At 33.0% G+C, this 13,372-nt stretch overlaps 1 protein-coding gene across 1 annotated transcript in view; it reads right to left on the minus strand.

The window, feature by feature from the left end:
• Window positions 1-1,745: 1,745 nt before the first annotated feature.
• Window positions 1,746-13,372, minus strand: part of LOC107898209 (nuclear transcription factor Y subunit A-2) — a 12,643-nt gene continuing 1,016 nt past the window's right edge. The window contains exons 2-6 of the mRNA XM_041091407.1: window positions 2,793-2,887; window positions 2,642-2,713; window positions 2,252-2,367; window positions 2,149-2,194; window positions 1,746-2,072 (exon numbers count right to left, since the gene is read on the minus strand). Of these exons, the coding sequence (XP_040947341.1) occupies window positions 1,746-2,072; window positions 2,149-2,194; window positions 2,252-2,367; window positions 2,642-2,713; window positions 2,793-2,887 (656 nt within the window). The remainder of the gene's footprint in view (window positions 2,073-2,148; window positions 2,195-2,251; window positions 2,368-2,641; window positions 2,714-2,792; window positions 2,888-13,372) is intronic.

Consider the following 13,372-nt stretch of genomic DNA (forward strand, 5'->3'; position numbering starts at 1 on the left):
ACTCGAATTTTTTTTTTCGAATTTCGAGTTCGAATCGAGTTGAGTTTTTGAATTCGAATAACTCGAATAATTCGAATAATTCGAATATCAAACTATAATATTTTACATTTTTATCCCAAACTCCCAAACCTTTTTACTTTTCCCTCAAAACTTTTACTCCTTCCCACTTTCCCCCCAAAACTTTTACTCCCCTCCCCTCCCAACCCCCCAATCTACCCAAAATCCATTTCCCACCAAAATTTTACTCTCCCATCTATTTTTTCTCAAAATTTTACTCCTAAAAACCGTCAAAACCTTTTATTTTCCCCCAAAATCTTTCCCTCAAACTTTTATTCCCCAAAACTTTTTATTTTTCCCCTAAACTTTTACTTCTCACCCTTTACTCTCAAATAAAAAATCAAAATTATCCAAAAAAAATCACTAAACATAAATAGTAATAATTTTATTTATATCTACTATTTATATTATTAAATTAATTTCACATTTTATATTATTTATATTATTGAATTGCTTAGTCATATTAAATATTTATATTAAAATTGAATTATTAATTATGCCATAAAATATTCGTGTTAAAATTTTATATTGGTATTAATTTCACATTTTATTTTTAAAATAACTTTTATTAAAAAATCATATTTTTATATTTAATATATTTTTTAATTCTAAAATACATAGTGACAAGAATCTGAAGATAATTGAAACAACTAAGCAAGCAAAGAAGCTAACCAATATATAAAAAATTAATAAATAAATTATGAAGTGATGAAAGTTAATAAAAAAATTGATTAATGTGAACAAATTTTATTACGATGGGTTACAATGGTTACAAAGACCCAAAATTATTTTTTTTAATTTAACTTGAACAAATATATTCGATTCGATTCGATTCGAATTTCATCTCACTTGACTCGATTCGAGAAAACTTCAAATAAAGTTAGGATGATAAAATGAGATTCGAAAACTCGATTAACTCAAAAATTTTCGATTCGATTCGATTCGATTCGACCGAATGCTCACCCCTAATTCCATTACGCCTCTATTCCAATACAGCGAACTAAACGTGCTTTCATCAAATTAACCCTAAAACCTGAATTGAACACTAAATAATTAACCTTGTTAGCTTTAGGTATCAAAATATATAACGTTTATCAAATATAAATATCAAATTGGACTAAAAAATAACACAAATACCACATTAAATGGTTTCATTTTCATTTTAACTACCGACAATAATCCCAAGATCATATGCGGAATTATATATGACGAAGCAAAATGGCATGGACAAATTTAGCACTTCTCAAAGTAATCCTACAAAGTAGATCAAGAATATAATATAAAACACATCTAATACCACAAAAGATTATTTCACATATACCTACATAATTCCGAGTTAGGAACTCCACAATTCTACACATTTAGTATTATAATAATTCCGAGTTAGGAACTCCACAATTCTACACATTTAGTATTATAATAATAATAATAATAATAATAATAATAATAATTAAACAAACTTTGAAGTTTCTTTCTTGTTGGATCAGTGGAAACACTCACATTATATATCTTACACTAGGTTTAATTGAGCATCTTCCACCACACCTTCGAGAGCAATGGCATTGAGAGTGGTAAAGAAGAGCTTTAAGTGAGATGAGCCAAGAATGATTTGCCTAGCAACCGAAACCCGATCCCTTTGGTTGCTGCAGGGAAAGTGGGAAACCGAATCCCCACCAATCCCCCTAGAATCAAATTTTCAGGTTGCAACAATACTTATCTGCTATTGCAACCCACTTGCTGAGATCTCCCCTGGAATACATGCTGCTGCTCACCTCTGACCCTGAAAATGTTGAGCCTCCTCCATTTGGTTCCTTGTACGAGTTGATGGTTCCACTGTTAGACTGTAGGACTTGAGAAATTTGTGAGCCTGTAAGCCGAGAAAGTTGCCCTTCATTAGCTTTCATCATCTCCATTCCATCTTTTCCGGTGTTTGAACTTTTTGTGTTCAAGAAACGGCCACCATTTCCCCTTGGACGACGCACTGCGTGCAGATGGCGCGAGTAGTGCAAATATGGCTGTAGGACAAAAGCATAATCTAAATATTTCATGCAGTTTTCAAGTCAAGAATCATCTAGTACTGTTTAAATATACCATATCCAACTTGTCTCCATAAAAGCTTGGGCCAAAAATTTCCCAACTAAAGAATTCAGAAACCAAAAGAAAGAAGATCATATACCTTCCGAGCTTTAGTCACTTTAGTCTCAAGTGCAGCCTTTGCACGGTATCGCCAACGATTCCATTGTACTGCTTGGCATTTACGTATATGGGTCCGTCCTCAGTAGCCAAGTTCAACGGCAGCATAACACGACCCTAATTTCATACATATGGGTTACATGAGCATAATATAGATAAAGAACATTTCGACCATAGTCATGAGGGTTAGCAAGAATCAAACAGATCCAGTTATAGATGATTTGGAGCTATCTCTCAACCGTAGAGCATCCATTGCCACATATTTGGCTTCATAATCATTTGATAGATCAGAAAGAAATAAGCAGATCCAGTACCATATATGACGATAAAACTCCAGCAGTATAATTAATTCAAGTGAAGTTGTTAGCTAGAGAAAGTGGAAGAGACAAACCGAAATTTGAGGTCCAAAAGTAGGGAAAACTCCATAGCCTTGATCCATTAAGTAAGGATATTTTGCACAAACCTACAGTTTTTGAGTCCAAAAAGGTTATTATTATTAACAAAGGTAAGAAGGTGAGATGAGCCGGTTTATGGAAGATTACCATGGGCTGACCAAGTCCATGTTCCGACTGAAGTGATTGCTGCCTAGGGATGACTGCCTTAAGCATTGGTTCATCCCCTGAATCTTTGCAATCACCTGAAAGAGAAAACCAACTAGCTTGTTAGTAATCTTCAGCAGTTTTTGCTCCTCTACCATTGCATGCACGCTTAAACTTTGGTTTCAGTTCAACATGACATGATTCATTAAGATTATTTAACAAATGAAATTAACAAATGAAATTATATGAAAAGCTTTCGCTTAAAGGAAATTCACGTGCTTAAAAGTAAAAGCATTGGATTCAACTTTTTACTGAAACTTGTATATATATTAAATAAGGTTTGTAAATTCACAGTCATACAATCAAATCTCATCTATAAATAATTATCCTTTCAAGGTATTATTTTGAACTTGATGATTTTTTTAGGGTGGTATCTATATTTGACAAAAATTATATATTTTGATATCTAAAGATAATTTTGTCAATTTTTTTAATATATAATTCGAATTTTAGGGTTGATTTAAAGAAAATTAATTGCTAATATTATTAAGCTTAAAATTGTTAGTAATGCAAATTTATTTTAGCAGTTACAAACCATTATTTCCAACAGTTACAAACTGGTTTTTTATAGTTACAAAAATGTTAAAGATTTTTCTGATCGTTATCTGAAATATTATCATTTTGTCCCTTCCAAAATCCTATAAATAGGAGACATTTTTCTTTCATTTGAAACTTTAGAATTTTTCTTAAATTGCATTAGAGCAAATTCTGTCTAGGAGTTAAGGTTTTAAGCGGGACTATCTGTGACTCCTCCAAAACTTTCCTGGGAATTGATCCTAGTGTGATTTTTCTGATTAATTTTATTTTTAGATTATTTCAAAAGTGTAATACCAATTGAGTTTTACCTTCCTTATTCGAGTGTACGAATATTGAATAACTTTGTTAACCTTTGGGGACGATGTCCACTATACGATTACACCAATCAGGGTGAATTTGTTTCTAAGGCAGTGGTTCTTCCATGACATAGTAAACCTTTATTCATTTAATCTTCATTTGTTTTCCAGTCAGTGCTAACAAGTTTGTTTTGTAATAGTATATTTTCCAACAATTAGAAATGAACTACTACTACTACTACTAAACATGTCTGCCCGAATCAACAAATATATTCCTAATCTCTCCAAGCTCGAACCTCTTGATGGAACTAATTACCACTATTGGTCCCAAAGGATGGTCATATTCTTCAAACAACTTAACGTTGACTACATCCTCTTCAAATCCACCTATCACTGAAAAACCCAGAGATTTTGTCACCGTTCTTAAAGACTCGGATGTCGATTGCCACAAAGTTTGAGTTTGAAAAAGACAACAAAATGGTCAGAGGTCACATGTTAAGCCACATGACTATCAACCTCTTTGACCTATTTTTCAAAAACAAGACAACTAAGTCCATTTGGGATACATTAGAAAAGAAATATGGAGTCGATGATGCTGGGGTCAAGAAATATGTCGTTGGAGAGTGGCTCAAATTTCAAATGACTGATGATAAGCCAATTATGGATCAAGTACACGTCTACGAGAAGTTAGTCTCCGACATCCTAGCTGAAGAGATAAAGATATGTGAATTATCCAAGCAGGCATCCTGAATGAAAAACTGTCAAAATCCTAGTCCGACTACCATAATCTTCTGAAGCATAAGAAGTGGGACATTCCTCTGGAAGAACTGATTAGCCATATGAAGATTGAGGAAGCCAGTCGTCTCAAGGATAAGGCTTTAATAACTTTAAGTCAATTTTATTTAAAAACTAACATGTGGAATTTGGTTCTAATTTTGGTCCCAAATTAAACATGTTTAAAAATGTTGGGAGTTCAAAGAAAATAGTAAAACATCAGAACAAAAAGGTTGTCAACTTCAAGAAACCAAGAAAGAATAAAAAAACATAACAATCTTATGAAATGTTACGTGTGTGTCGAAGCTGGACATAAAGCATATCAACGCTCTGACCGTCAGAATGAAAGCAAACCACAAGCAAATCTAGTTGAAAATCCAAATAAGGTGATAGATGTTGTAGTTTCTGAAGTAAACTTGGTCGAGAATAATGTCAAGTAGATTGTAGACACAGGCGCCTTCAAACATTTATGCGCTAACAGAGAAATGTTCATCGAGTTTGAAAGTGCAATTGAAGGTGTATAAGTCTACATGGGTAACTCTAGCAGTTCAGAAGTACTCGGTAAAGGAAAGATTTTTCTCAAACTTACTTCTAGAAAAACATTAGCATTAAATAATATCCTTTATGTACCTGCCCTACGTAGGAATTTAATTAGTGGTGGATTATTTAATAAGGCAGGAATTAAACTAGTCTTTGAATCCGATAAACTTATACTTTCCTGTAATAGAGATTATGTTGGGAAAGGTTATCTGAGTAGAGGGTTATTTTTTATTGAGACTATGTTTAATAATAATACAACCACCACTTCTGCTTATGTTGTTGAATCTTTTGACGTGTGGCATGCTAGATTAGGTCATGTGAATATTCATTCTCTTAAAAAAAAACTCATAAAAATGACTTTACTCCCTAATCTAGATTATATCAACTTTAATAAATGCAAAATTTGTGTTGAAACCAAGCATGCTAGACATTTCTTAAAAATTGTTAATGATAGGAAGATTGAATTATTAGAGTTAATTCATAATGATCTAGCAGACTTTAGAAACACAAAAAGTAAAAATGGAAAATGCTACTATATCATATTTGTAAATGATTACTCTAGATGCACAAAGGTTTATCTCCTAAGATCAAAACATAAAATTGATAAAAATTTTCTTCTTTATAAATCAGAAGTAGAAAACCAACTTGAAAGGAGAATAAAACGTCTTAGATCTAATAGAGGTAGTGAATATGACATTAATTTTCTTAAAGAGATTTGCGAGAAAGACGATATTATAAATGAATTTTCTACTCCTTATTTCCCACAACAAAATGGCATAGCTAAAAGGAAAAACAAAAGTCTAAAATAAATGGCGAATGCTTTACTTTTAAGTTCTGGTTTACCTAACAGTATGTGGAGGGAGACTGTACTTTCTGTAAAACATATTCTTAAAAGAGTGGCTCATAAAAAGTTAGATTGTACCCCATATGTATTGTGGAAAGGTTATGCCCCTAATCAATAATACTTGAGAGTGTGGAGGTGTTTAGCAAAAGTAGGTTTGCCTAATTTTAAAAAGAATACTATCGTGTCTAAAACTGTTGATGTTGTATTTGTTGTATATGCTCTAAATAATGTTGCATATAGATTCATGCCTTTGCATGATCATTCCATATGTAAATCTAGAGATGTTGTTTTCTTTGAGAATGTTTTTCCTTTAAAGAAATCTAGTATAAATATTGATATACAATTAGATGAACATGTTTCTTCTTCGAGTACACATAATAAAAATACTCTTAATGATAATATGGAACCTAGGAGAAGTAAAAGATAAAGGACTGTTGTCACACTCAATTATCTTTATTGTCTTAAAATTTAAGAAAAGTTAGGATTAAATTGAATAAATTAGCAAATTTTCGGGCTCCATCGAGAAAATAAAAAATTTTAGTGGCTGAATTATGATTAGTTGATCTCAATTTTGGTTTAGTTAGTTTAGAACCGACTATCTCCCTAATGGGAGACAAAATAATTATCAGTGATTGGCTAAGATAAACTAGGAGATCATGCAAGCCTTGGTTATATATATACGTATGAAAAGGAAAAATTTCTCTCGAATTTAACTGGTAATCTCCTTCTCGTCTCCAATGTCTTCTTTGGTTGCTTTGAAAAAGAAAAGGATGTTCAAGAAAGCTCTGCATGAGGTGGTGAATAAGGGGTTCAAAGTTTAGGAAGCTAAGAATTTGATAAGCTGGTGAGCCCTAAGCCTCTCTATACTCCTGGATTAAAGGAAAGAAAAGTAAGAATTTTGAAAAAGTTTCTGTATAATTATGGATTCTGGGTTTTTAGGGTTTGTATACCTTCGATTTAATTGATAAATGGTTGTCATGCTTAGTTATCTGGATGAACTCTGTCGTTTAGACAAGCTAAGCTGATGAGGATAATGGAATTCAAGTGAGTTTTTGTACACTACCCTTGGTGGTTGATAAAAATGTGTTGTGACTGTTTTGAGTTATTTGAATCTGTGATTATGTGTGGAAATGGTGAAGTGAATATGTTGTGGAAGCTTAACTTGTATAAGTAAAATTGTTGAATGAAATATGGTGTTTAAATAAATGGCATACTATGTATTTTATAATAAGTACCTTGCTCGTGTGTGTAATGCATGATTATATTATACACAAAGTACAAAGGTAATTTATCTGGATGGGTAGATGAAGTTAGGAATAATTAGCAGAATGGAGGAATGAGTCGATTGTTAAGAGAATAAAAGGGAGTAAGGAAGTGTCGTGGGATTCTATCGACTGACTCGCTAGAGTGAAACCGTGACAATAGTCTATTGACTGTATGGAGTGACACCGTGACAGGGGTTTATAGGTCCTATGGGGCGTCATCTCGAGAGAGGTTTAATATGCAAGACTATAGCTAGACTATGGCAATATAAAGAGTTCGCCTGGATAGTAAATATGAGTTTATAATGTGTAAAACCATAGCTAGGCTATGGAAACATATAGAGTCTGCCAGAACAGTAAACATGAGTTTGTAATGTGTGAGACCATAGCTAGGCTATGGCAACATATAGAGCCCGTCAGGACAGTAGTATGATTGTTGAATGAAATATGGTGTTTGAATAAATGGCATACTATGTATTTTATAATAAGTAACTTGCTCGTGTGTGTAATGCATGATTATATTATACACAAAGTACAAAGGTAATTTATTTGGATGGGTAGATGAAGTTAGGAATAATTAGCAGAATGGAGGAATGAGTCGATTGTTAAGGGAATATAAGGGAGTAAGGAAGTGTCGTGGAATGCTATCGACTAACTCGCTAGAGTGAAACTGTGGCAATAGTCTATTGACTCTATGGAGTGACACCGTGACAGGGGTTTATAGGTCTTATGGGGTGACATCTCGAGAGAGGTTTAATATGTAAGACCATAGCTAGACTATGGAAATATAAAGAGTTCGCCTGGATAGTAAACATGGGTTTATAATGTGTAAAACCATAGCTAGGCTATGGAAACATATAGAGTCCGCCAGAATAGTAAACATGGGTTTATAATGTGTGAGACTATAGCTAGGCTATGGCAACATATAGAGCCCGTCAGGACAGTAAACATGGGTTTATAATGTGTAAGACCATAACTAGCTATGGAAATATATAGAGTTCTCTAGGACATTAAACATGGGTTCATACCGTGTAAGACCATGGCCAGACTACGGCTAGATAAAGTCTACCAAAATGTTAAACTAGGAAGTTGGCCAGATAAAAAAAGTAGATCATTGTTTGACTCACATGGAGAGTAGCATGATCGGAGGAACATGACGCGTCCGAAAATGCGGGTAAGCAGGATAGTTAAGAAATTTGCCAAAACTACAAGGATAAGAAAAACTGGTAGAAATTTCTGAGAATGCAGTTAAGCCTATTGATAAGGGAATCTGTCAAATTGTTACGGGAAAAGAAATTGGCATATGTGGTTCTTAACAATGTAGAGGAAATAGGAAGTAAAACTTAATTAAGGTATGAAGTAACCATTGGTACGGGTTCGACGGTGTTTAGTGACTAAACCAGTATTTGGGGTGATATTGAGGTGATCAGGCGAAGGTTAAGCCTAAGCCTAAGGATCGGCACGTAAAAGGTAGTAAGAGACGGGTAAGTCCGCCAAAGTTTACTTGGAGGTAATGATCGCCCAAATGGTCCGATCGACAGGGTCCATCAAAGATCTACAGAAAGAAAGAATGTATGACCAAAACTATGTAACGCAGGTTAATCCACAGAACTAAAAAAGAAGTCTGCCAATAGCTACCTTAGGCAGGTAGTCCACTAGCAGGTAGCGAAGGGGATGGTTCATTAGGTACTATCTGTTAATTCCAGTTATTTAGAAGACTGAAAGAAGTTAAACTAATAGCTTAGGGCTAAATTGTAAAGTACAAATCCGTTAAGATGATGAGGCATCATTTCAGTTAGCTTATCAACATGCTTAAAACTGTGAGTTTGGACTGGAGGAAGTGTTAAGGTGGAAAATCCTAAGTTTGATTTAGTATTGGATGAACGGATCAAGGTAAGGATCCAAATTTAATGAGAACATAAGTGGAAGACAGTCAGTGGTAGGCGATGAACTTTATATCCAAGTATGTGAATAATTGTGAGAGTTACATCGGTTAAGGTATAAAGAAATCTGGGATAAGGCAGGATCAGGCCAAGACCATAGAGAACCATTATTGTAAAGGTCGCACTTGCATATAAGATAGAGAAATAATCCACCAGCAGTGAGCTGCGAAAAAGAACAAGGCATCAACCACGCTTGTAAGATCTGAGGAATGTCAAAGATAGATAGTAAGTTTGAAATCTTTGTTTTAAATCTTATTTCTTGAAGATTATGGAATATTTTTGTTGCATTCTTTTACAAAATCTCACTAAGTTCAATGGAACTTACGAATTTACTGTTTGCTTGCAAGATAAATTTTTCGACTCGGTAATCGAGTGAAGGGATCAAGCCAGACATCGTCAAATTGTGGGATGGGCATAGAAGTCGTTTATATATATATAGGGGAACCTTTGGAAGCCACGCCTTAGGGATTAAATTAGTGTATCTGTGTTTAAGTCTCAAATCAAAATTTGTGAATAACTAATATGCTTACTAAGGTAGAAAGTTTGTAAGTTCTTAGAGCTTGTATGATAAGGGATTTTATCGAAATTTAAATTCTGAAATCTGATGTAAATCCTGAAATTATTAAGATTGAATAGTGGCAATGTAAGTAAATCGGGTTAGAGGATTTGTTAAGCCATTCGAGTTACTTGTGACACTTGGTAACCATGACCCAGTGGTTGGGTCGGATATAGGTTGTTACAAATTTAATGGTATCACTAGTTTTGGACCTAATTTCCTTACTTCCTTTGTAACTAAAATTAGTGATTTAGACTTAATAAGAGATTCTACTGCTCATGTATTTTTTATAGATGAAAATCCAAAAACATATGATGAAACCATAAAATCAATAGATGCGAGTTTTTGGAGAGATGCTATTAATAATGAGCTAGAATCTATTATGTCTAATCATACTTGGAAACTAGTAGACTTGTCTAAAGGTTTTTGACCTATTAGTAACAAATGGGCCTTTAGAAAGAAACTTAGACCAGATGGATTCACTCAGAAATTTGGAATAGATTATTTTGAAGCATACTCTCTTATGACTAAGATATCAACTATTCATGTTTTCTTTGCCTTAGCTCCCATTCACAATTTGTTGGTACACCAGATGGATGTTAAGAAAACTTTCTTGAATGGGGATTTGGATCAGGAGATCTACATGGACCAACTTCTAAGGTTTGTGGCACCTGGTATGGAAGATAAGTTTGCAGACTCAAAAAATCTTTGTATGGTCTCAAACAAGCTCTAAAATAATGGTACGAGAAATTTCATAAGACTATTCTCAGTTTTGGTTTTATTGTTAATGGTGCAAGCACATGTGTGTATTCTAAGATGTTTGGTTCTGATGGTGTCATCATAAGTTTGAATGTGGATGACATGTTAATTTTCAATTCCAAAATAGAAGTCATTAATAAAACCAAAAATTTCTTATTTACTAAATTTGGCATGACTGATTTGGGAGAGGTAGATGTAATCTTAGATGTTAAGATTACTAAATCAGAAAAAGGGATTTACTTTAAACAAATCTCATTATATAGAGAAAGTGTTAAAAAAGTTTAATAGCTTTGATGTAATCCCTGTGAGAACTCAATATGATTCTAACATACAACTGTTAAAAAATAAAGAAAATAGTGTTTCTCAATTAGAGTATGCTAAAATATTGGAAGTCTTATATTCTTGATGAAATACGCTTGGCCTGATATTGCTTATGCAGTTAGTATACTAACTAGATACACCCATAACCCTTGCAATGAGCATTGGAATGCTCTAAAGTGATTGCTTAGGAGTTGGTTTTATCGGATACCTTGTAGTCCTAGAGGATTATTGTGATGCAAATTGGGTAACTGATGATGATGAAGTGAGCCCTACAAGTGGGTATGTTTTTACTTTGAGAGGAGCAACTATTTCTTAAAAGTCTACTAAATAGACTTGTATTGCTCGCTCCATAATGGAGTCAGAGTTTATATTTCTTGACTTAGCTGAGCAAGAGGCTAAGTGACTTAGAAATTTACTTACAAAGATTCTCTTATGGGAAAAATCGGCACCTTCTATATCTCTATTATATGACTCACAATTTGCAATTTGTGTTGCTAAAAGTTAAGTTTACAATGGTAAGAACATGCATATTCGTATAAGATATGAATTTGTGAGACATTTAATAAAGAATGGAGTACTTTCTATGGAATACGTGAGGTCAAAAAGTAACCTAGCTGATCTACTAACCAAAGGATTAAGTAGGAAAATGGTTTTTGATTCGTCAAGGGAGATAGGTCTTAAACCCAGTGGTTGAGGAATTCATGGTGGATACCCAACTTGGTTCTCTAAGTTCAATGAGGTCAAACAAAACCATGGAAACACTCATAGTGTACATTTTATCTATCCTATGGCGAACGATGCACATGCATAAGGTTAAGTTCTTACTATTAATGAATTCATAGCTCAGGGTTTGCGTGGTCCTATTAAGACAGAATTGATGAACTTACCGACATGTGAGTTGAGTTTATTACTCTTAAGGAGTTCATATCCCAGAGTTTAGGTGGTTCTAGTGAGAAGGACTTGATGAATTCACCGAATTTAAATTTGAGAGGATGAGCTTATAAATGCTGTTAATGATTTCATAGTCCTGATCCGGATGGTCTATATTGAGATAGAATTCTTAAAATCACCTACGTAAGTGTAAAGAACTAGCCATCTTCTAAGAAAGACATTAGGCAGTCTTTCTAAAGCACTTACAGCATCCCGAGGTGTATTGGCTAAAACTTGTTAATCTATCACGGAACATAAATTGGATTTGAGAGTAGTCGTGTGTCATGAGTTAACCCCTATCTTAACAAGTTCAAAATTCGTTCACTTGTTAAGAGAAAAATCACTCATTTCATTCAAATCCACAAGATACTAGTGCTTAAGCGACTAATTTTGATGTTGCTCTTCTCATATATTTTCTTGTGTTTACAAAATTTTCAATTACTTTGCATTAGTAGGGGAATGTTAGTAATGTAAATTTATTTCAGCAGTTACAAACCATTATTTCCAACAGTTACAAACAGTTTTTTTTTACAGTTACAAAAATATTAAATATTTTTCTGACCATTACATGGAAATAGTTCAATTTTACCTCTACTAAATTACATTTTTTCCCCTTCTAAAATCTTATAAATAGAAGGTATTTTTCCTTCATTTGATACACAACAGAAAAAAATAAAGCTTCTTCTACTCTTTCTTGACTCTCTCTCATTCTTTCTAAAACTTTAGAATTTTTCTTAAATTGCATTAGAAGAAATTCTGTCTAGGAGTTTGGGTTTTAAGCAGGACCGTCTATGACCCCTCCAAACTTTCTTGAGACTCGATCCTAGTGTGATTTTTCCAATTAATTCTATTTTTAGATTATTTCAAAAGAGCAATACCAATTGAGTTCTACATTCCTTATTCGGGTGTACGAATATCGAAGAACTGTGTTAACCTTGGTAGACGACATCCACTATACAATTACACCAATCATGGCGAATTTGTTTCTAAGGCAATAGTTCTTCCACAACACATTAATAATTTATTCATTTAATCTTCATTTATTTTCCAGTTAGTGCAAACGAGTTTGTTTTACAGTAGTATATGTTCCAACAAAATTTCTAATTTTGTTAATAAAAATAAATTTAGTATTAATTGTGAATTTGTTAAATGTTTTCGGATTATTTGCATTATGTGGTTAAAGTACTTGAGAGGTCCTTGTATTATAGGGACTGAGAGAATAAAAAAGTCCAAAATGTAATAGAATTAACATTTATGGTATAAAAATGTCTTAAAATTTTTTCAATTACAGTTCAATTCCAAACAAAAGATTTCACTTACGAAACTATAAAAACTTTAAAAATATTAACTCTATTAAACAATAAGTGATAAATTTTTAAACTAAAATTTTTATCACTACTCTAATTTGGCCTTATTTGACTGTTTTTAGTAATACAGTGACTAAATTAATCTATTTAATAATAGAAAGACTGATTTGATCAAATCTCTATAATAAAATGACTTCTAAAGTACGTAAACTCCTTTTGTTCTTGTTTGGGTTATTGGTTTGTGATAGTACGTGTTGAAGGAGTTCTTGTACTGAATGTTGAGTTTGGGAAGTGAATGAGTTTGATCTGGTAGTATGTGTACATATATTCTTTTAATGAGATTTGACCTTTAAAAAAATGTGTTTAACTTGTTAAGTAGAGCCTTTAATTGTTAATATTATTAGTTAATTATAACATTTTATTAAATTTATTTAAATTCAAATTAAGTAATAAA

Source organism: Gossypium hirsutum, chromosome D04, assembly GCF_007990345.1.
Source record: "Gossypium hirsutum isolate 1008001.06 chromosome D04, Gossypium_hirsutum_v2.1, whole genome shotgun sequence".
NCBI classification, from domain to species: Eukaryota; Viridiplantae; Streptophyta; class Magnoliopsida; order Malvales; family Malvaceae; genus Gossypium; species Gossypium hirsutum.